Source organism: Panicum virgatum, chromosome 2N, assembly GCF_016808335.1.
Source record: "Panicum virgatum strain AP13 chromosome 2N, P.virgatum_v5, whole genome shotgun sequence".
Lineage (NCBI taxonomy): Eukaryota > Viridiplantae > Streptophyta > Magnoliopsida > Poales > Poaceae > Panicum > Panicum virgatum.
In genome coordinates this window covers 57,819,232-57,843,884 of record NC_053146.1, presented here as the reverse complement: position 1 = coordinate 57,843,884, position 24,653 = coordinate 57,819,232, and the positions used below count along the sequence as shown (strand labels likewise).

Here is a 24,653-nt window from a genome sequence, read left to right as displayed (position 1 = left end):
TCCAAGATGAACACAAAACAACTTTTAAGACTCACCATGGGCATTTTCAGTTTAGGGTCATGCCTTTTGGCCTTACCAACACCTCTGCCACCTTTCAATGCTTGATGAATGACATCTTGGGTCCATTGTTGCGTCAGTTTGTCCTTGTCTTCTTAGATGACATCCTGATATATAGTCCTACTTTGGAGCTCCATTTAACACATCTCAAGCTAATACAGCAGAAACTGAGGGATCATCAGATATTTCTGAAGTCCAGCAGGTGTTCTTTTGCCCAAGAACAGCTAGAGTACCTGGGGCATATTATTTCTACAACTAGAGTTTCTACTGATGCCACCAAAACTGAAGCCATGTTGAATTGGCCAATCCCAACAATAGTGACAAAATCGAGAGCATTCCTGGGTCTCACGGGCTATTATAGGAGGTTTGTGAAAAATTATGGCATTATAACTGTTAGATATATAGAGTTGTATTTGTGCTTGTATTGTGTTTCTTGTAACCCAAGCCTATACGGCCTATATAATGAAAGGTCACCCCCCCTTCCTAGGGTGTGTGGTGTTTCCCTAATTCTCTACATGGTATCACGAGTCCGGGGCCCCTCTCCCCTGCCGTGCACCCTCCTTCCGCTGCCCTAGCCGCCAACCAGGGACTTCCCCAGTTGGCGCCACACCTCCTCTCCCTGCCCTAGCCGCCGATCAGGGACCCCCCTGCCGGCGCCACCCCTCCTCCCCCTGCGCCCTACCCTAGAGCGCTGCTCCACAACACCAGCCGCCGCCTACCTTGCGTGTGGCTCCTCCCTGCAGCCTGATCTCTTCAGCCGCAGGTTCCTCAGATTGCATCTGCAATCATGTCGACCTCCTCCGCCACTTCAGCGTCGTCCGGCGCCCCCACCATGCCTGCTGCCACAGATACATCAGCAGGCGCCCTCTTCCTCCACCCCTACGCCACGATCTCTGTCAAGTCCCATGTTCCCCTTGAACTGGAACTGCACAGCGCCAACTACGGGAAGTGGTCGGCCTTCTTCAAGGCGATGTGCGGCAAGTTCGGGCTTCTTCATCACATCGACGGCTCCGTTCCCCCTCGCCGCACTGATCCCGCTTGGGAGCAGATTGACTGCTGCATTCGCACGTGGCTTTACGGCTCCGTCTCTCAAGATGTTCTTGACTTCACCATGGCTGAAAATCAGACGGCGCGGGAGCTCTGGGTTGCCATCTCCAACAAGTTTCAGGCCAACAAGGCTCCCCGCGCCATCTTCCTGAGCGAGGACTTCCACTCCATGACTCAGGGTGATCTTTCCGTCATGGATTTTGGCAAGAAGATGAAGCTAGCTGCCGACGCCCTGCGTGAAGTTGGTCATCCCGTCGCCGAGCCCACCTTGGTGCTGAATTTGCTGCGGGGTATTCACCCCAAATTCAGCAACACCAAGGACATCGTCGCCGGCACCAAGGACATCACCTTTGATGAAGCCCTTAATCAGTTCGCACTCAAGGAGCTGCGCATGGCCAATGAGGCGAAGGTGCTGTCCTCCACAGCGCTGGTCGCCGCCACCAAAGGCTGCGAGTCTTCCTGCCGTCCATCCTCGTCTACTGCACCGCCGCAGCAGCAGCAACCGCAGCAGCAGCATCTTCAGCTGCCGCAGCAGCAGCAGCGCCGGCGCAGGAAGAAGGGCGGCAATGGAAGTGGTGGCGCCCTGCAGCAGCAGTACCAGCAGCAGCAGCCCCGCGGGCCTACTCCCACCAGCCCGTGGGTCTGCTTCTCTCCGTGGGGCACTCCCGGCGGTCAGGGCTGGTCCTCCGTTGGTGGTGGCGGCTCCTGGCGCGGTCAGGGCGTGCTGGGACCTGCTCCTCAGCAAGCCTACACCGCGTTCGCCCCCCTGCAGTTCTCCACCCCACCCCAGCAGCAGCAGTACCAGCAGCCCACACAGACATGGGACCAGGCGGGTCTCATTGCGGCGCTACAGCAGATGCAGCTGCAGGGCTCCTCCCCATGGGTGATGGACTCAGGCGCCTCCACCCACATGCACTCCTCGGATGGTATACTTCTCTCTCGTTCACCTGCTTCGCATGTTTCTATTTCAGTAGGCAATGGTTCACATATTCCCGTAACGTCTAGAGGTCATTCTGTCCTAGCCACCGCTGCATCAAATTTTGCCCTTAATAATGTTCTCATTGTTCCTTCTATCGTTCGCAACCTCCTGTCTGTTCGTCAATTCACCCGTGACAATAGCTGCTCGATAGAATTTGATGCCTTTGGTTTTTCTGTGAAGGACCTCAGCACGCGGCGCGTGATTCTTCGCTGCAATAGCGATGGCGACCTATACACCATATCCGCAGCTACTCCTAGCACCGCCCAAGCCCTCCTTGCTGCATCGTCGTCGCTATGGCATCAGCGTCTTGGTCACCCGGGGTCTTCAGCCATTGTTAGACTTAGAAACAGTCATTCTATAGCTTGTAATAAATCAGACAGCACGCTTTGTCACGCCTGTCAGCTTGGCAAGCATGCTCGTCTTCCTTTTGCTACTTCTACTTCACACACTGTTTCTCCTTTTGAGATAGTTCATTGTGATGTTTGGATGTCTCCCATTCCTAGCATATCAGGCTACTCGTATTATTTGGTTTTGTTGGATGATTTCTCCCACTTTTGCTGGACTTTCCCTCTCCATCGAAAGTCTGATGTGCACGGTCACTTAGTAGATTTCATTGCCTATGCTCGTACACAGTTTGGCCTTCCTGTTAAATGCTTTCAGGCTGATAATGGAACTGAGTTTGTCAACAAGACCACCATAACTCACCTAGCAGCTCATGGGATCTTGTTTCGACTCTCTTGCCCTTACACCTCACCCCAGAACGGCAAGGCCGAGCGTGTCCTTCGTACTCTTAATAATTCCGTGCGCACACTGCTCATTCACGCATCCATGCCGCCCCCTACTGGGCTGAGGCCCTTGCAGTAGCCACATATTTGCTAAATCGCCGTCCTTCATCATCCGTTGGTGGTGAAGTCCCGTATACGCGCCTTCATCGTACGCCTCCCTCCTACGATCATTTACGCGTCTTCGGGTGTCTTTGCTACCCAAACCTGCAGGCTACTTCCCCACACAAGCTAGCTCCTCGCTCGACTGCATGCGTTTTTGTGGGGTATCCATCTTCTCACAAAGGGTATCGCTGCCTTGATCTCTCTACTAGGCGCGTCATCATCTCACGCCATGTCGTATTTGATGAATTTTCCTTTCCCTTTGCTCGGGATCCTCCTTTGCCTCAGTCCTCTCTGGATTTCCTCCTCGATGATGTTTCGGATATTGTGCATTGTCCTACTAACCATGCGACAGGTTCGACGCGTTTGAGTTCTACACCTCCAGCGGTAGCTCCATCCTCCATGGATGTTGAGCAGCCGCCCTCAGCTCCAGCGGCAGCTCCGTCCTCCATGTATGTTGAGCAGCCGCTCCCTGCTACTAGTCCCGGCGGGCGTGGTCTCGTGCCCCCGTCAGGATCTGCTTCGACTATGGGCGGGCGTCTTCCTGTTGGCGTCCCTGCAGCTCCACCAGTGCCTACAGGGCCTGCTGCAGCACCTGCTGCAGCACCTGCTGCACCTGCGCCTGTTGCAGGGCCTGCTGCTGCACCTACGCCTGCTGCAGGGCCTGCTGCTCGGGCTGGTCGTTTCGGCACTGTCTACAGTCGTCGTCCCGTCAACGGTCCCCTCCCCGTTCGACGATATGGTGCTACAGCTGCTAGACTTCAGCCGCCTACGCCTCCTCCTCAGCCGATGCGCGGCTCTTCACCACCACCTACTCTCCGACGGCTGACACGTCTTCAGTCTGGTACCATACAGCCTGTCAATTATCGGAACTTGTCTGCTGATCATGTCGTTGCTTCTCCTATTCCGAGCAATTATCGCAGTGCGCTTGCTGATCCCAGTTGGCGAGCAGCTATGGCAAATGAGTTTCAGGCCCTAATTGACAATGGTACTTGGCGTCTTGTTCCTCGGCCCCCTGGTGCTAATGTTGTGACAGGAAAGTGGATTTTCAAGCATAAGTATCATTCTGATGGTTCCCTTGCTCGTCACAAAGCTCGTTGGGTTGTTCGGGGATTCTCTCAGCAGCATGGCATTGATTATGATGAGACATTCAGTCCGGTTGTTAAACCAGGTACCATCCGGACAGTTTTGAGTATTGCAGCCTCTCGCCACTGGCCTATTCATCAACTGGATGTCAAGAATGCTTTTCTCCATGGTCATCTTAATGAGACAGTTTATTGCCAGCAGCCTCCAGGTTTTGTTGATCCAGCCCTTCCTGATCATGTTTGCCTTCTACAAAAGTCGCTTTATGGCCTGAAGCAGGCCCCCCGTGCTTGGTACCAACGGTTTGCTACATACATTAAACAGCTTGGATTTGTCGCCTCGGTCTCTGACACATCCTTATTCATCTACAAGGATGGCGCCCACATTGCTTATTTGTTACTATATGTGGACGATATTGTGCTGACTGCCTCGTCTACTGGTCTGCTTCATGACATTATTGGTCGTCTTCACACTGAGTTTGCTATGACTGATCTTGGGGCTCTTCATCACTTCCTGGGTATATCAGTTACTCGTTCTTCAGATGGTTTGTTTCTATCACAGCGTCAGTATGCCTTGGATCTCCTTCAGCGTGCTGGTATGAGTGAGTGTCACTCTACGACGACGCCAGTTGACACCAAGGCGAACCTTTCAGCTTCAGATGGAACACCAGTTGCTGATCCCTCTGAGTACAGGAGTTTGGCGGGGGCTTTACAGTACCTTACTCTCACTCGTCCTGATCTTGCATATGCTGTTCAGCAAGTCTGTCTCTTTATGCATGATCCTCGCGAGCCTCATATGGCGCTCATGAAACGTATCCTACGATACGTGAAGGGCACGCTGACTTCTGGTCTTCATATCGGTGCTGGACCGATCGATACACTTACAGCCTACACAGATGCAGACTGGGCTGGCTGTCCTGACTCCAGGCGATCTACTTCAGGATACTGTGTTTTTCTTGGCGACACTTTGGTTTCGTGGTCATCCAAGCGACAAGCTACAGTGTCCCGTTCTAGTGCTGAGGCTGAGTACAGGGCTGTGGCCCATGCTGTGGCTGAGTGTTGCTGGTTGCGTCAGCTGCTTCAGGAGCTTCACATTTCCCTCTCGAAGGCTACGCTCGTCTACTGCGACAATGTCAGTGCTGTTTATATGACAGCCAATCCTGTCCATCATCGACGAACGAAGCACATCGAGATTGACATTCACTTCGTCCGCGAGAAGGTGGCTTTGGGACAAGTTCGTGTTCTTCATGTGCCATCTTCACATCAGTTTGCTGACATTATGACTAAGGGTCTTCCTGTACAGTTGTTTACTGATTTTAGGTCCAGTCTTGGAGTCCGACAGGCTTCCCCTGCGACTGCGGGCGGGTGTTAGATATATAGAGTTGTATTTGTGCTTGTATTGTGTTTCTTGTAACCCAAGCCTATACGGCCTATATAATGAAAGGTCACCCCCCTTCCTAGGGTGTGTGGTGTTTCCCTAATTCTCTACAATAACTTATCCATTAACTCAATTGTTAAGAAAGAAGATGTTTCAGTGGTCCACCACAGCCCAATAGGCTTTTGGTAATCTAAAAATGGCCATGAGTACTACTCCTGTGCTGGCTTTACCTAATTTTACTCTTCCTTTCACTGTGGAAACTGATGCTTGTGATAATGGCATTGGAGCAGTTTTATTGCAGCAAGGCCAGCCAATTGCATTTCTTAGTAAAGCATAGGGACCTGTGCATAGAGCTCTATCCATCTATGAGAAGTAATTTTTAGCTCTCATCATGGCAGTTGAAAGATGGAGATCCTATTTGCAACAGTAAGAGTTTGTTATTAAAATAGATCACAATTCTCTCTCTTACTTATCAGAACAGAATCTCCATTCAGAGATGCGGAGGAAAGCAATGACTAGGCTAATGGGACTGAAATTCAAGATTGTCTATAGGCAGGGCATGGAAAATGTAGTGGCTGACTCTTTGTCTCGAGTGGGGCATCTCATGGCATTATAGGCTATGGCCTCCCTTCAGCCTGCCTGAGTTCAGGAAGTGGTCAACTCTTATGCCACTGACCCAAAGGCTCAGGACCTTCTCACTAAGCTGGCACTACACTCTCCTGATGATGATGGTTTTGCATTGCATCAGAACATCATAAGGCACAATGGAAAGGTGTGGATTGGGGACAATTCAGCCCTGCAGACCAGGTTAATTGCTACTCTGCACTCTTCAGCTATTGGAGGTCACTCTGGTACTAATGCTACATACCACAAACTCAAGCACTTATTTTCTTGGAAAGGCATGAAACAAGATGTTGACAGCTTTGTGAAGCAGTGTTCTATCTGTCAGCATGCCAAGCATGTCAATGCTTTGCCCTCTGGTCTTCTTGCTCCACTACCCATTCCAGAAGGAGCCTGGCAACAGATTTCAATGGATTTCGTAGAAGGACTGCCAACTTCTAATGGTTTTAATGCCATTTTGGTCGTGGTTGACCGTTTCACTAAGTATGCTCACTTTCTTCCCCTCAAACACCCTTTCACTACTGCTCACATTGCTCGGCTTGTCTTGGACAACATTGTCAAGCTCCATGGTTTACCCAAATCCATCATTACTGACCGAGACATGATCTTTGTTAGTGCATTCTAGAAGGAATTGTTCAAATTATATGATATCAAACTCCAGCTCAGCACTGCCTACCATCCTCAGACCAACGGGCAAACCGAACGTGTCAATCAGTATTTGGAAATGTATCTTCGTTGTGCAGTCTACGATTCTCCTAAACAGTGGAACTCATGGTTGGCTCTTGCAGAACTCTGGTACAACTCCTCTTTCCACTCCTCTCTGAAATGTTCTCCATTCATGGCCTTGTATGGGTATGAACCAAGTGTAGAAGCTTTATCCCAATTTCCAGCAACAACAAGTACTCTTGTAGCTGCACTGGCAACAGAGCGACAACTGCATTTGGCTGCTCTCAAGGATCATTTGGCTGCTGCTCAGAATCGGATGAAGACCCAGGCTGACAAAAATAGGGTAGATCGTCAGTTTCAGATTGGGGACCAGGTTCTTCTCAAGCTACAACTCTATGCTCAGCCTTCTGTGGTGAATCGGCAATTCCCTAAACTTGCATTCAAGTATTTTGGTCCCTACACGGCCCTCGACAGAATTGGGCCAACTGCATACCGTTTGGCTTTGCCTGAAGGAAGTTTGGTCCACCCAGTGTTTCACATCTCCCAACTGAAGCCATTCACCCCTGATTACACACCGGTATACTCTGACTTACCTCTTCTTGCAGATCTTAGCGCTAATGATATCATTCCTGAAGCTGTCCTTGATCGTCGCCTGGTCAAGAAAGGCAACCGTGCTATTGCTCAAGTTCTGGTGAAATAGACTCATCTACCGTAGTCGTCTTCTACCTGGGAAGATTTCTATGTTGTTCAGAGTCGTTTTCCAGCAAGCCTTGCTTGGGGACAAGCAAGTTCTCCAGCGGGGGGATATGTCACGGTGGAGGGTGAGAAGGCATGACCGACTACAGTTGGCGCCAGCATAATTGTGTTTTAGTGCGTGCGTGTTCACCTGTGTGTGGCGAGCGTGGGGCCTGAGAGGCAGTGAGTTACCGGGTTATAAGCCAAGTTTCTGTAAGACAAAGACGTATTCTATTTTGTTATCTGAAAGTGAACAGCGACGGGATCAGGAGGATCTTCCTCCTCTCCAAGCTTCCTCGTATCCGATCCATTCTGCTCGATCTCACGTCGCCGACTCGCTGGCGGGCACGGGTGTGACAGGTGACGACCTTGCCGATGAACGGATGAAGTCCCGTCTGCCCATGCACACCCTATAAGACATGGAGGACAATCCGGCAGCGCATTGGGCCCTTTGAACATTACCCAATAGCGCGGGCATCGATTCCACACCGATGGCCGAGCAAACATTTCCCCCTCACCTATGTTTTGCCGGCGGTGGAGCTCGCTGCGCCGCCGGGTATGGTGTTCCGCTGCGGCTTTACGTGCGAGCGAGCAGTTATAATGGAATCTATAAATAATATACTAATATTCCATTTTATCAAATTTTAAAAAGTAAATTTCTACTATATATTTGGTACTAATCCTATGTATTTGGTACTTTCTACTATATTTTTTACAGGTATATCACTTATTTTTCAACCATTAGATCTCCCTGATGGACGGTTCTCATTTTTCACAACTACCATAAACTTCTCGCTAAATTATCTCATGTGTAGATCTTGGCAGAAATAAACTAGAAATAAGCGTCGCTGAATAAATTAATATCCCTTTGCTTCTGGTGACTAAAATGGATTTAACGTTGTAAATTCTAAGGTGAACATATAAGAGCAACTCAACAGCTCATGTATATCTTAGCCAAACATAGAGTGGAAAGAGAACTTTGTAAAAGTAGAAAGCTTCTTTAAAGATGGAGTAAACCAAAAGACTAGCTATTTTTGACTCTCCATATTCAAAAGTGGGGTCACGTCGGTTCGTATCCTTTTTTTCCCCCATCGATCGCATCCTCGCGGCGCTCGAACGCCGCCGCGCCGCATCGTCTGGCGACCTGGACTCCGCCTGTGCCGGCGCCGCTCGACCTGGCTGCCGCTCGACGGCGCTTGCTTCGCTGGACGCCGCCAGCTCCTACCCGTGGGAGCTAGGCTGCTTCTTTGGACCTGCTGGCACGTGGGAGGTCCTGGCGCCTCTGAACCCGCTGTGTGCTTGTGTGTGGCGCTGATTGTGTCAGGTAAAGCAGCTAACGATCTCACCATCTATGCTACACCATGCCTCTCAATTCTTTTGAACAGATAGATGATGGATTTTGTCGGGACAACAGGGTTCAGGAAGAAGGGCCTGAGGGTCCTGTAGATGGAGTCCGATGATGAATTCAATCAGTTTGTGATGAATGAAGTAGTTGATCTCTCATCTTCGGATGATGAGGATGATTTATTTTTTGGGTTGCGCAAAAGATCATTGAGGATTCGGTAAATAATCCGGGTCGAATTGGATCAGTTGAGGGACATGATGTACTGGATCTAGGGCTGGATATCAAGCCAGCTCGGCTCGTTATGGCTCGGCTCGTTATAGCTCGGCTCGTTAACATATTGGCTCGGCTCGGCTCGTTATACTAACGAGCCAGCAGGCTAGCTCGGCTCGGCTCGTTAGCGAGCTCGAGCTAGCTCGTTTGGCTCGCGAGCCAATGTAGAGAGACAATATGAACACACATCATCACAGAGTATGGCTCGTTTGGCTCGTTATAGCTCGTTTGGCTCGTTCCAATTCTTGCTTCTTATGCTGCTCTTCTTACCCATTTTCCAGTATTGTTCCAATTCTTGCTTCTTATACAACTATTCTAACTCATTTTTTATATAAGCAACCTCTTGTTCATACCTTGAGGAGTCATAAAGCTGACTAAAATAGAACTGAATATATATCATTTTGAACTTAGGGTCAAGGATTGTAGCAATAACCATGACATTGTTCTTCTCTTCCAAATATTTATCAAATTTGTTTAACATTGCAGCACTCATTTTCTTCAAATATGAGTCATTAGAATTTTTTGTCTTTAACAATGCACCCATTTAAATTTGCTGGCTTCATAATTAACTGGCTCGTTATGGCTCGCGAGCGGCTCGCGAGCCAGCTCGAGCTGGCTCGTTATAAAACGAGCTGGCTTGTTATAAAACGAGCTGGCTCATTATAAAACGAGTCGAGCTCGAGCCGAGCCATTAACGAGCGAGTCGAGCGAGCTAGCGAGTTACGAGTTTTTCGTCCAGCCCTAACTGGATCGTGAAAGACTATTATACCATGGTCTTCTATACAAAGACTATTTCTCAGATAATCCTACGTTCAAAGCAAAGACTTTAAGACGAAGGTTCGCATGTTTTATATAAATTTTATCTAGTTGTCATAGCAATGTCTATTATAGTATTGCTAATTTTTTTAATTGTGTCGTGACATAGGTTTCGGATGAGGCGGCCTGTATTTCTTCGCATAATGAATGCTGTCGAGGAACATGCTGACGACTATTTCTTGCAGAAGAGGAATGCAGCTGGTGTGCTAGGACTATCTTGTTTGCAGAAGGTTGTTGCGGCTTTTCGTATGTTAGCTTATGGAGTACCGGCCGATGCTTTGGACAAGTATTTTCGTATTGGTGAGAGCACTACTTTAGAAGCTTTGAGAAAGTTTGTAGTAGCTGTTGTTGAGGTATTTGGACTAGAGTACATGAGGAGGCCAAACGCACAGGATACCGCTAGGTCACTTGCTATTGGAGCGAGCAGAGGATTTCCTAGTATACTTGGATCCATAGATTGTATGCATTGGAGCTGGAAAAACTGTCCGACTGCATGGCACGTCATGTACAGGGGCTATAAATAGGAGCCTACAATTATACTGGAAGCAGTTGCATCTGAAGATCTATGGATATGGCGTGCATTTTTTGGCATGCCAGGGTCGCACAATGATATTAATGTGCTTCAAAGATCGAATATATTTGCAAGACTTGCTGAGGGGGAAGGTCCATAGGTTAATTTCAAGATCAATGGTCATGAATATACGATGGATTATTATCTAGCAGATGGGATATATCCGTCGTGGGCAACTTTTGTGAAGATCATTTCAGAGCCACAAGGTAATAAGAAAAAATACTTTGCAAAGGCACAAGAAGCTTGTCGAAAGGATGTTGAAAGGGCATTTGGAGTTCTACAATCTCACTTTGCTATTGTTCGTGGCCCGGCTCGTTTGTGGGATGAAGAGACGCTCCATAATATTATGATGGCTTGCATTATAATGCATAACATGATTGTTGAAGATGAGCGAGATAACTACAATTACAACTTCGACGATAAGGGCCAATTTGTATGTACCTACGAAGACATGGGAGAAAGGGTGACAGTTTCCCATGATGCTGCACCTGAACTTGATGCTTTCATTCAAAATTACAAAAAAAAAAAATCAAGAGCAAGGAAACCCACACTCAGCTTCAGGCCAGTTGGTACTCTGATGAATTATATCATGCTGGGCAAAATTATGGATTAACAACATCAAAGTACTTCTTAATATGGAACAAAATAAAATAACTATAAAAGTTCATGACCATTCCTGTTGCAAATATGGAACAGGGAATGCCATACTGTATAATCAAAAGAGCAATATGAATGCACTGTAAAAAGTAGCACAAGACACATGCTGATGAGCAACTTAAAATGGTCAGTTTGTTCTTCTGAGAATAGAGAACCATCATTGTTCTTGCTGATCAGTTCATCGTATGCTCAGTTACTTGACAGATTATAAGCTACTTAATAGGGCCTTAATAAAAAAAATCCAAGGGTGCAGGCAGTCAGCTCTTATAATCAATAAAAGTACTAGTGAAATCAGATCGATGAGGGAAATTAGCAGGTGCTCTGCTTATGCATTAAAAGTAAGGGAAGTCCATAGAGTTACAAACATGTGCAAGAAGCTAAATGAAAGACAACAAGTAATTAAAATGTGAGGAAACAACTTCTACGGAGCTATGGCTAGTGAAATCAGATTGCAATAGAGCCTAGCAGTCAACAATCCAAGGATGCAGGAATCTCACCATTGCAACCATCATTCATATCGATGTGCTCAGCATTGACCAGATATTCAGGCATCTGGTGATGAGCCTCCAGATCCTCTGGCGATGAGCCTGCAGATCGCCCTGGTGCGAGTTGAGACAGGGACGGAGGGAAGGAAGGGAAGGCGGTATTGTCAAGCGGCGTTGAGATGGCCGGCGGCGGTGCAACAACACCAGCGAGCCTCCTCTGTGCCGTCCCGAGGGGGCGGGAGCGGTGCGCCGGCGCAACTGCGCCAGGGCACGGCGGCACAACTCCACCAGGGTGCGGTGGCCGGAACATGGCGGCGGCAGGGCACTCCGCCGGCGCGAGGGGGCGATGGCGGCGCCAAGGGGCAGCGAGGGCGCGAGCAAGCTCGATTGGCGCCAAGGGGCGAATGGATGAGGGGATTTGGCGTGGGAGCCGGAGATTTGCCGCAGCAAGTAGGAGAGCTCTCGCGCGCGAGGGGGGATTTGGCGCGGGAAGTTGGAGGAGCGCGCGCGAACGAGGAGATTGCGAGCCAGCGCTGCTCGGAGAAGAAAGCGAGGGGGAGGGGAGAGATAGCGACGATGATAGTGAGAAGAGGGGGATGAAGAGTCTTTTGGAAGATGTTTTTTCTCCCCTTTCTCTAAATTTAGCTACCCAAATCTATATACATGAGCTGTTAGATTTGCTCTAATAAATGCTGCAGGTGTCTAATTGTGTTTCCCTTCACCCTTCTGTAGCTTATATAACACACACACACAGCACAAACTGCACACACACACACACACACACACACACACACACACACACACACACACACACACACACACACACACACACACACACACACAAACTAATATAGGGGATGATCCCAATCCTTCGATGCGAGGAGGGGCAACTTCAATTTCAAGGGTGGAATCGACGTTGGCTGTAGCTAACACACGCATTCACTAGCAAGTAGCAGTAGCTAAACTTGCATCTAAATAAAACCCACCCTTCCTCCTGGCGGCTGGAGCCTCTATTTATTGATAGGAGACAGCCAAGAGGTGTGGGGGTCGGAGGTGGAAACTCTAACACAATATGGGTCCCTAGTGGGCCAAACAAGTTACAAGACTGTTAGCCCAAGACTAAAGGTCTGAATGTCTTCTGGTCGATAGAGAACATCTCTGGTGGAATTTTGTAGTGGGGTTGGATCCATTTGAAAGTGGACTTCAAGATCTTTCTAATGGGTACTCATATGCCTCAAACAACATCCGGAGTCGAGAAATATTGCCAAATCAATTTGATGTTGCCTGGCTGTACGAACTTGAAATCTGAACTTGGTGTCCGATCTTGTGCTTCCTTGTTGTGTAATCTTGATATCCAAACTGTTTGGTTGACCCATTAGCTTCCTCTCCATCATTCCTAATAACAATAAAATCATCACAATGATTTAGTAGCATCCAATTCTTAGATGAAGGTTTATGGACAGTGAGAAACGAGTTTACCTGATAATTTAGCTCTTGTGCATGGGCTCTTGTCATTAGTCCTTGCTGCATAGTAGGCATGGTTGTGTCGTTGGAAGGGATGTCCTCATCAAACACACGCGTGCAGCTGTTACTTTTCCTATTATTGATGTTTTTTTGCTAGAATATGTAAACCTTCACCAGCTATTATTAATTTTTTTGGCAGTGCCATTCTAATACAGTATAGTATATATATGTCCACTAAATGTCTGTAATTATTTGATATTGTTCATTATATTTTAATTCTGGGCAGCCCAGTTGGTGGAAATTTATTTGGATGGTGTTTTCCTGGACTTCTATAAGGACCGCCTAATAACTCGCGAAACATGGTGTCATCAGCAGTTGTTCGAAAGGTGCTGGAATTATGATGTTTCATACTTACGTTGACGGCAGCACAGAAATTTGCATCTTAATAGTCTTTGTGACAAGCTTGCTGTCTTGAAACTAACCTCAAGTGCCACCACGGCACGTCTAACTTTTAGCCGTGAGTTTAGAGAAAACCTTTTGTGCCTGTATTTCATGATTTAGAGAAAATAACTTTGTGGGCGCGCGCATGTATATATGTTCCATGATTTAGAGAAAATCCTTACCTGTGTGTTCCATGATTTAGAGAAAATTATTTTATGTGTGTGTTCCATAATCTATACAAAATTTTGTGTGTATAGGTGTGTGTTCCATGATTTAGAGAAAACTTTATTTGTTTTCCCTGCCGTGTGTGAGAGAGAGACCATTTCATATATGTCATGAATATAAAGTTTGTTTACTCCCATCGTGCAATTATGTAGAAAAAACATTTTGAGTGTGTTCCACTGTTAATTAGTCACATATATACATATACATGCCGGCCGTCGCCATTGTACACTAGGCGGACCACATAATTCGACCACTTATCTGTTATGGCCCTTAATAAAGGAACAAAAAAATTAACGACCCAAGGGCAGGCCCATTGGCCTAAGGAAAAATGAAAATGGACAAAGACAACGCTCACTCACTCCTAGGTACACGCTCCAGGCCTCCAGGGCCCATTTTCAAAAAAAAAAAGCCTCCACAACTCCAGGTAGCAGACTGGAGCAAAACGGTCGGAAGGCAGGCGCCGCAGCGGAGGAACCCTAGGTCGGCCCCTCTCGCGCGCCATTTCTTTCAGCCGTCGCGCTCCTCTGGCTTGCTCCAAATGACCGAATCCCCATCCCAGCAGGCAAACCCTAGCCAGTCTCTGGTTTCCAACTCCTCATTCCCCCTCCAGCCGTTGTCGATCGACTCCATCTATCCGGCTTTATACTCAACATTTCTACACAGCGTAAGCGCCGCACCCACCTACCCAGTCGCCGCCTGCGCTGCCGCAGCAGCTAGGGTCGGCTAGCTTCCCGCTGCGCCAGTCCCCACTATAAGAGCCGATGGCCTCCATGTTGGACGATGTAGAGAAAACATTACTTTGTGTGTGTTCCATTAGTCAAAGAAAAATTATGTCTCTGTGTGTAGTGCATGCGCGCACAACACTGAATAATATATCGTATCTGTATGTATTCTAGCCAAGCACTATACTGCTTGGATGCACCTGTTTAATTATAGTTCACTCATCCCTTTGGCCTATGCAATTGTTTTCATATATGTCATGAAATATAAAGTTTGTTTAGAAAAAAGGAACCTTATTCTAGCCATTATATATATTGATATTTTTTACAATGTGTTATTTACATTATTTCATGTTCCACTACTATCTAACACTGATCAATCTATGTATACCATTTAATTTATTTGTGCATGTTCATATAATCACTGTGCTTGTAAAGAATAAACTAGCCCGTGCATTCTCACAAGGGTTTACGGCTAGCGTTGCAATTTAGCCTTTGTGGAGACCTCCTTTGCTGCAACTGAGAATATCTGAACGTCTTCAGAAAGGAACGGTGATTCTTTCTGTTCAGAAAAAAAAACACAACACCAAACTGCTAGTCTGACAGGTATGTGTGTGTTTCGATCGTTGCCATACTTTGGATTCAGCGCGAACATCTATACCCTATTTATAAAGGCGTAAGGTTTCCATCTAATTTTTATTTTGGTCGTATTCTGATCAAATATCAAATTTACAGGAAAATCCAAGATCGGAAAGAAATCCTTACGTGTGTGTTCCATGATTTAGAGAAAATTATTTTATGTGTGTGTGTTCCATAATCTATACAAAATTTTGTGTGGATATGTGTGTGTTCCATGATTTAGAGAAAACTTTATTTGTTTTCCCCGCGCGTGTGTGAGAGAGAACATTTCATATATGCCATGTAGAGAAAACATTTTGTGTGTGTTCCACTGTTAGTCACAGAAAAACTGTCTCTGTATGTGTACATGCGTGCGCGCGGAACGATGAGTGTATCGTATTTGTATATATATATGTATTCCAGCCAAGCATTATACTGCTAGGATGTACCTGTTCAATTATAGTCCACTCCCATCCCTTTGGCCTGTGCAATTGTTTTCATATATGTCATGACATATAATATAAAGACCGCGTTCACTTGGGACATGCTGTCCAGGCCTCCAGGCCTCATTTTCCAAAAATGCCCCCACAACTCGGGTAGCAGACCCGAGCAAAACGGTCGGAAGGCGCCGCAGTGGAGGAACCCTAGCTCGGGCCCTTCGCGCGCCTTCTCTTTCATCCATCGCGCTCCTCCGGCTTGCCCCAAATGGCCAAATCCCCATCCCAGCAGGCAAAACCTAGCCCGTCTCTGGTTTCCAACTCCTCATTCATTCCCCCTTGAGCCGTCGTCGATCGACTCCATCCGGCCTTATACTCAACGTTTCTACACAGCGTGAGCGCCGCAGCCGTTCCCCACCCACCTACCGAGTCGCCGACTGCGCTGCCGCAATAGCTAGGGTCGGCTAGCTTCTCGTTGCGTCAATCCCCACTGTAAGAGCCGATGGCCTCCATGCATGTTGGACAATGTAGAGAAAACATTATTTTGTGTGTGTTCCATTAGTCAAAGAAAAACTATGTCTCTGTGTGTGGTGCATGCGCGCACAACACTGAATAATATATCGTATACTGCTAGGTTGCACCTGTTTAATTATAGTTCAGTCATCCCTTTGACCTATGCAATTGTTTTCATATATGTCATGAAATATAAAGTTTGTTTAGAAAAAGGAATCTTATTCTAGCCATTATACTCCCTCCGTATCCTAATTAGACGACGTCCTGGAGGCCAGGCTAGTTGCGTCAAAAATTGACGTTGTGGAGGCCGAGTTAAACTTTGGACGGGATTGCCCCTAGCCAGGCACGCACGCCACCCGCCCGTTCGCATGGCCGCCCGTTTGCGTCTCCTCGTCATTAATCGCGGACTCCTCGACTAAAGAGATCACGCGCACGCGGACTACTTCATCTCCTTCACGCGGAGTACTACTACTTCGTTTCATCACTATGGAGACCGGCGGCGCTCGGGTGCTGGTCGCCGCGGATGGCGTCGGGCCGGAGTCGGAGGCGCTCGCCGCGTAGGACATCGGGCCGGAGTCGGAGGAGGTCGCCGCGGAGGACGTCGTTGACCCGCTGCTGTCTGTGGACGACTCCGACCCGCTGCTCTCTGTCGCGCAGGATTCACAAGAGCCAGACGAGGTCATCGTGGTGCTCGCCGCGGACGGTATGGTGCCAGATTCGCAGGAGGTCGCCGCGGATGGCGTGGCGCTAGACTCGCAGGAGCCGGACGAGGGCATCACGCCGGAGTTGCTAGAGCTCCCGCCAGACTCCATGGAGGTGGTGCTGGATTCACAGGAGGTCGCCGCAGACGGCGTGGCGCTGGACTCGCAGGCGCCGGACGAGGGCATCACGCCGGAGTTGCTGGTGCTCCCGCCGGACTCCATGGACGTGGTGCTGGATTCCATGGAGGTGGTGCCAGATTCCTTGCCGCCGGGGGCGTTTGTATGCGGTCGCTGTGGTCTCGTTCATGAGGATCGCGAAGCATGGAACCGTGCACACTCGCGGTTCTATCCATGCCCTAGTTGTGGTCTCGTCCATGCGGACATCGCCATCGGCGTCATGCTCGGCCGCATCAAGATGGAGTACTGTGAACGTTTCAACGAGCAATATCCTGGCTGGCTACCGACAGAGGAAGCATCGGTAAGATAATTTAATTCATGCATCATTACAAATTCAGTCCATGCAACAATCGGCAACAAGAAAGGATGACATCTCTACTACAAAAGCTAACAAGCATCAATCAAATTGTTTCATGCAGCAAGAATGAGTACTCCTCGGCAAGACTAGCCTCGGCTTCATGAAGCACTGATGGATCACAAGGGATACAAGATGGAAGCCGATCTTCTCTTTCTAGAGTTTCTTTTTTCATGTGAGGAATCTGAAACTTGTTGCAACCTTTGACTTTCATTGCTTCCATGAAGACACCTTGTAGTGTTAGAAACATCCGGTTTGCTAGGTGTGCCGAGTACTCCATAAAAGCCTACAAAACAATTGTGCAACAAATGAATGAATGAGAAAATTTGTTGTTCAAAAAAAACATTGAAACATGTGTGACCAATTTGAATTGCTTCCATGAATTGCAAATTACCTCTTTGACGGTTGGAACTAGAGCCTCTACAGATTTTGCATCCTTCTTATATTGAATTGCTTGTATTGCTCGAAAGAAACCCAAGTCAAGAATGTTGAAATCCAGAGAGTTTGGTGGTTGACAAATTAGGCGAATATCAAATCCTCCTAGCTTAGCGGCCGCACAAAATTCCGGATCATCCACTTTCAAATGAGAGGGTGCATTGTCTTGTTGGATGAAGATTGGTCTACCCACATCTTCTCTTGGCCATTTGGATCTAATGGCCGGCAACACTTGGTTGATCATGAAATCCCTAATCACATCTCTTGTGATCGATGTAATGGGTTTCATAACCATGTCTCCACGAACACGGCCGGTCCTCTCATTACCTCTCATAGCCGGTTCATAATGAACAAGTGGGAAACATCCAATCCTACCATCAAAAGTGCAAACCTCATCCGTAAACCTTGGTCGAGCGCAAACACACAAGAACATGAGTCTAGGGATGTAGTTTTTATTCTTACAAGTCCGATGGGGTAAATCTTCTTCGGGTAGCAAATAATATCTTTCATTTTTTTGATGTAGGTAAAACCATTTCTCATCAATAAAAACAAAGTCATACAACTCCTTAAACTTTGGATCATCAAGCAACTCCTTGTTAACCATGTCAACACACCACTGTAACCTAGCCCTCTTGTTTGCTTCAGTGAGATAGGGTTTGATGCTACTAGAGTGGCGCCTAAGGTAACCTTTTTTCAAATACCTTTGAATCTGCCATTTGTTCAAATTTAGTGCCTTGCACACATCATCTATTGTCATTCTTTGCTTTAGAGGAATTTTTCTCAATGCATCTAAGTCAACAGGGATTTGCTTGCGGCCTACTCTACCCTTCTTTAGACCTGAAACAACAACCAGAATGGAGTTTGCTAGTTGTGTTGTACCTCTTTTCCATAACCTCTGAACTGCCCGAATATGAAGCCCAAATTGCTCGGCGACAATGGTAGTGTCCTTCTTGCCTAGTTTACCATTGTTGCTTCTAGCCAACAAAGATTGGTAAACTTGTTTGCGGAGGTGTTCTGTCATCTCTTTCCTTCGATGGGGCTGTTCAACAGGTTCTGTTAAAAAAAATGCTTAGTGTTCATAGCAACAGCAAGTTCTATTCTTAGCTAGCAACAGCAAGTTCTATTCTTAGCTAGCAACAGCAAGTTCTTTTCAAAGATAAACATCATCACTAAAAACCTTACCAGCATCGTTCCCTATATAAGAGAAATCCACGGCACCAAATTCATCAAGCGGTATGTTCAAATCGACTGTAAAAAAAACAATGATACGGTGCCGGCCGTAAGTGATGAGAACTGAACAAAAAAACTGCAAATAACGTGGACCTTGGTCGCTAAGTGATGCATTACCGCCATGGTTATCTTGTGGCTCGTCATCGATGTGGACGTCGTTGTCGTTGTCACCTTCAACGGGAGCCTCAACAGCATGTTCTACTTGTGGCAGGTTCAAATCAAAGCCTATGTGAAACAAAACGAATGCTTTATAGAAAGTACTACGGCGTCGTCAAATGCAAGTCTGTTTGCAAAAGGAAACTAATAACAGATGCCTTACCGCTTTCATTCTCCAACGGAGGCTCGTCGAGATGAACTTCATCCACGCTATCGTCATCTTCAGGCTCCTCGAGACGAACGTTGAGATCAAACCTAGCAACTGAATCGGCCATGGATGAACAAGAGAGGAACAAGCAAGCAAGTGAAGGAGTGGAGTAAAAGTGGCGTGGAGCACAGAAGAAGCAAGCTAGTGAACGAGTGCATTTAAACTGCTCAGAAGATGTGGCATGAGTAATCGAAGCGTCGGCCGAGATGAGCGCCAAAATACAAAAGCGAATGCGCGAACGTAAAAAGTAGCAGCAAAGCAGCGATCCGTGAGCGCCAGCGCCAAAAACACACGAAAATGCGAGCGAGCAGTGAGCGCCAGCGCCAAAAACGCGAGCAGCACAGCGGCATGCAACGCAGCGCACAGTGCATGCAAATACACCTGCTCAACGGCAAAAAAAACACCTAACCAGGGATCGAACCAGCGCCCTCCAGCCTCGGGACAAGTGACACAGACCAACCGAGGTACACACGTTTCGATGGCTATAGTGCACCCGATAGTCTATTTAATAAGGGCAAGACAGGAAAACTAACCCCTAATTAATCACCCCTTGGTAATCGTACTCATGTCCTAAATGTCATCTAATTAGGATACGGAGGGAGTATATTGATATCTTTTTACAATGTGTCATTTACATTATTTCATGTTCCACTACTATCTAACATTGAATCTATGTATAGCCATCTAATTTATTTGTGCATGTTCATATAATCACGTTGTGCTTGTAAAGAATAAACTAGCCCGGCCGTGCATTCTCACAAAGGGTTTACGCCTAGCGTTGCAGTTGAGTCTTTGTGGAGGTCTCCTTCGCTGCAACTGAGAATATCTGAACATATGAAAAAAAAAACACACAACACAAAACTGCTAATCTGACATTTACGCGTGTGTGTTCCGATCGTTGCCATTACTCGGAATATTTCAGCGTGCACATATATGCTGGGGCCTTGACATGGTTGACTTTTATGCAGGGGATATACCGGCCATCGCCATTGTACACTAGGAGAGGTGGCCCCTCGACCCACATGTTCTGTGTCTTAATAAAGGATGAAAATTAAGAAAATGAACGGACAGAGACGGCGCTCACTCCTAGGACACACGCTGCTGTCTGTCCAGAGCTCCAGGAAGCATTTACGAGCAAAACGGTGGGCGCCGCAGCGGATGGGAACCCTAGTTCGGCCTCTCTCGCGCGCCGCCTCCATTTCAGCCGTCGCGCTCCTCCGGCTTGCGCCAAATGGCCAAATCCCCCACCCCAGCAGGCGTCCAGCCGCCGTCGATCGACACCATCCGGACACTCTAGCTATTTCTACACAGTGTGGAGCGCCGCGCCCGTTCCACCCACCTACCCCCACTCCCCCAGTCGCCGCCTGCCGCCGCCGCCGCAGCAGCTAGGGTAGCATCTTGCCGCGCGCGCCGCACCCCGGCCCGCTGCGAGACCATGGCCTCCGGATCCCGCGGCCGCGGCTACCGCCATTATCGCAGCTTGCGCATGCGAGCCGGCGGCGGCCCTCCAGACGGCGACGACGACTCCCTCCCCGTTCCCGACCCCCGGCTCGTGAACCTGCCGCCGGCGGATCTGGTGGCGTGCCTCCGGCAACTTCTCGGAGCATCCCGCTCGGCGGGCGCGGTCGCCCCCGTGCTCGCGGAGCTCGAGCGCCGGTTCGTCGAGGCCGATGAGCGGAGCCGCGCGGCCGACGAGGCCGAGCGCACCTTGCGGGACAGGATCAAGGTGCTCGAGCGCAGCGCCACCGCGGCTCAGGCGGAATCCCGCCGGGCGTTGGAGGCCGAGGCCCGGCTGAGGGCGGAGATCGGTGTGCTGAAGCACACGGCGGCCGGGGTCAGCGCCACCCATCAGCCTGCGCTGGAAGCTCTCCGGGCAGAAGCTCAGTCCCATTCCCATCGGGCTTCCGGGACGGAGGCGCTGCTGCAGATAGTGCAGAACAAGATCCAGGAGTTGGAGCGCAATGCCGCCAAGGTCGAGGCCAACCACCGGGCCGAGACCGAGGCCCTCAAGCGCAGAGCTCTCAGATCCGAGTCGGACCTCAGCGGCGAGATCGTCAGGCGCCACAAAATGGAGGCGCATTTCCAGTTCCAGGTACAACTAACTGCCACCATTAGTGACGCGGAGTACGCGGCTTCCAAGCTCGAGATCGGCCATCGGGTTCAGATGGAGTCCCTGGAGCGTAGAGTCGCCGAACTTGAGCTCAACCTTGGGGACGAGATTGGCCGTCGTGATCGCATGGCCAGAGAATTCCAGGATCGCCTGGAGGCCATTGCTAGCGAAGGAGCGCGCGTGGCTGCCGGGGTCGAGGCCGGCCATCGGGCTCAGGTTGAGGCCCTCCAGCGCATGCTTGATGAAACCAGGGAGCGCCTGCGCGATGCGATCAGCAGGCGCCAAGGTATGGCCAGCAATGCTAGCGCAGCAGGTGAGATCGACGACGTTGTGGCTACCCTTCAGCGTGGAATCGAAAGGGACGAGTCCTGGATCGTAGAATATAGCGGCAGGGTAGCCAGGGCCCGCGCCATGAATGCGAACGAGAACGATGGCACCGACGATGGCCAGCAGGGAGCGGCGCCAAGCCCTCTGCAAGGCACGCTGAGGGGCAGCCCTGCACAGACTTCCGGGCACCGCGACATTATTGATCTTACCAGCGACGACGAGGATGCGTAAGAACACTGAGCCACTGAGGTACGTATAAGATGGCTCATGTAATTTACTGATTCGTTTTCATAATTCATGTTGCAGTATACTCTTTTTGCAATTAATTTGTCATTTGTAACACAGGATTATATATGTGCATGCGCTAGACTAATTGTTTGATGTTATTCACTTCAGGTTTGGGGGCATGGAGCTCAGGTGGTGCAAAATTATTTGGATATGGACATTGCCCTGGACCTCTGAAAATGAATGCTCAGAGGAACTCAAGTGACAAGACTGTTCGAAGGTTGCAGCAATAAATAAAGTTGAGATATTTCATGCTTCTGTTGTGTCGACAGAAGCAAGGAAAAACTCACAGTGCCTGTGTGATACAGGCCCCTGTAGAACTATATATTTAGGAATCTGCAATAATATTGATTTGCAATGGTCGAGAAACCAACATGTATGGAAGCCGTAACTCTCTTTTTTATTTACTTTATGAATTCTTAGAGTGCATGTGTTGAAGAAACATCAAAAGCATTGCTTTTAAATGTATCGCATTTATATGTTTGCTATATTATTTATTTCTTATATTCTCTGTTAAGCTGTTGATCATGTTGCATACATACTGTCCTGCTGGATTGCATATATATATATATATATATATATATATATATATATATATATATATATATATATATATATATATATGTTGCTTTAGTTTATTTGCTGGTTTTCTAAGTTGTCAATGGTAATTGTCTCATGGAATCATATATATGGATAGTTAATCTTCTGTTAGCCCCCTCGTCAGTACTTTCGTGAGATACTGTTGGAATGCTGTGAGTGGAAAATCAGTCAATATTTTCACAGTTCACGCTCTGAAAAAATATGCACACTAATGGGACCTCAGAATGCGAATGAATGTTGGTCACAACTACACTTTATTTCATTTGTGAAGCCATCCGGCCCAGGGCTTTTATTATTGTTTGGGTTCTGCAAAATAGCAGTAGCTATTTTTATGCAGGTGAAATATAGATATATATGTATGGTGATAATTCTGGCATAGCTGAACTGGACGGGTAGATAAGTTGCATTTTTTTTAGGAGATAGAGAAGTTGAAAACATGCCCGCCACGAACCGATTGTGGTAGTGGCCACGTGCCATCTGACTTGATTGGAAAATTAGAATTGTACCTCAGAATTTGAGGGCCTTTCATAGATTAAAAACAGGTCTTTATGTACATATCAATGACTTAATAACCTAAACAACTTTCTTGCATTCAACTCAACATAAAAATTGTAACACAAAATTGCCAGTCCTTTTTTTGTGTGAAAAAAGGGATACACGCACGTTGACCTGCTGCTATATGCATGCGCTACATTTATTCGTCATTGATTAATTCGATCGGCCAGACAAACGTGTCACAAGGGATTGAACGGAGTGGGCAGTGATGATGCGTTCCTGAAATAGAATGACAAAGAAACAAGCAGTTCCGATCCATTTTGGCACCAAGTTATGGTGTTGTTTATTTTACATTGTTGTGTGTCTTTATCGATTATCAATGAAACTATTGGTGATCATCATGATGTATAGCACAACAAGGAAAAATTTTACATGAGCAGCAACTGGCAATCATATACATCATGATGATCGATCACCGAATAATACACAGTCCAACATCCTCTTCCTCAAACAGAGTCATAATAAGTGATGCTGTATCTATATTTTCCCTTCAGTGTTGCTCAGTGGCTTTATGAGGATCCCTCTCTCTCTCTCTCTCTCTCTCTCTCTCTCTCTCTCTCTCTCTCTCTCTCTCTCTCTCTCTCTCTCTCTCTCTCTCTCTCTCTCTCTCTCTCTCACCCCCCCCACCTCCACCGCAACCCATGGAGCATAGAAGATCGAAGCAGATCAGTTACAACTATATACTTGCATGTAGTATGATGACTGGTTCATCACCCACTCTCCTGTACTTCTCTCTGGATTGATTTTGCTATTCGAAGATGAAAACCATTGGGGGTACGTCCTATAGTGGCCTTTTGGGGATATTTGCTACTTGATATTGGGATAATATCTTTCTCCCTATCGTACATAGATATACTTTTACAAGAAAGACTAATGCGCACTGCCCTGCGCGTGCAAGTACTCCTGTCTCTATTGCATGTCTAAAATATTATCATAAAATGGCAGTATGAAGACGTAAATATATTTGTGGGCAAAGTCAACTACTACGGCACTATAGCTGAGCTGGAGGGGTAGATAAGCTGATCTTAGGTTGAAACATGGTTGCCATGAATTCACAAAATCGAAGACTTCCCCAAACTATTTTGTGGCCAACAACTGTAGTTTCATCTGATTGTCGTTATGCTCAATGTGCCATTGACTGGATCTGATGATTAGAGTTCTACCTTAAATTATAGAATGTAAGAGAACTGAGTGTTTTATCATATATGTGTTCCATGGCTTTATGAATTGATGATATATGTGATAAACATATATAGTCTAAGAGAGAAAAAAATACACATCCAAGTTACCACGCAATGTCCATTTTTTCAATCATATTTGTTTTGGAGTTCTTTAGTTCTTCCTTGGATATGTATTTTGCTGTATTTTGCTTAAATTGAATAATGCATGGTGATCTCATGATGTATAAGACATCATGGAAAATTCTCCATGAGTTTGGTAAAGGAACATTCGATTCCATTAGAATTTAGCCTCCAGTTGTTTCATACTTTCTAATATTACATTT

General features: G+C 47.4%; 1 protein-coding gene across 1 annotated transcript; it reads left to right on the top strand.

Moving 5' to 3' along the window:
- The first annotated feature begins 844 nt into the window (after positions 1–844).
- LOC120662811 lies at positions 845–2,301 on the top strand. The gene is made up of 3 exons (XM_039941880.1): positions 845–1,513; positions 1,637–2,030; positions 2,264–2,301. Exons 1-3 carry the CDS (start codon positions 845–847, stop codon positions 2,299–2,301), a joined length of 1,101 nt encoding a protein of 366 aa, XP_039797814.1.
- Positions 2,302–24,653: the final 22,352 nt, after the last annotated feature.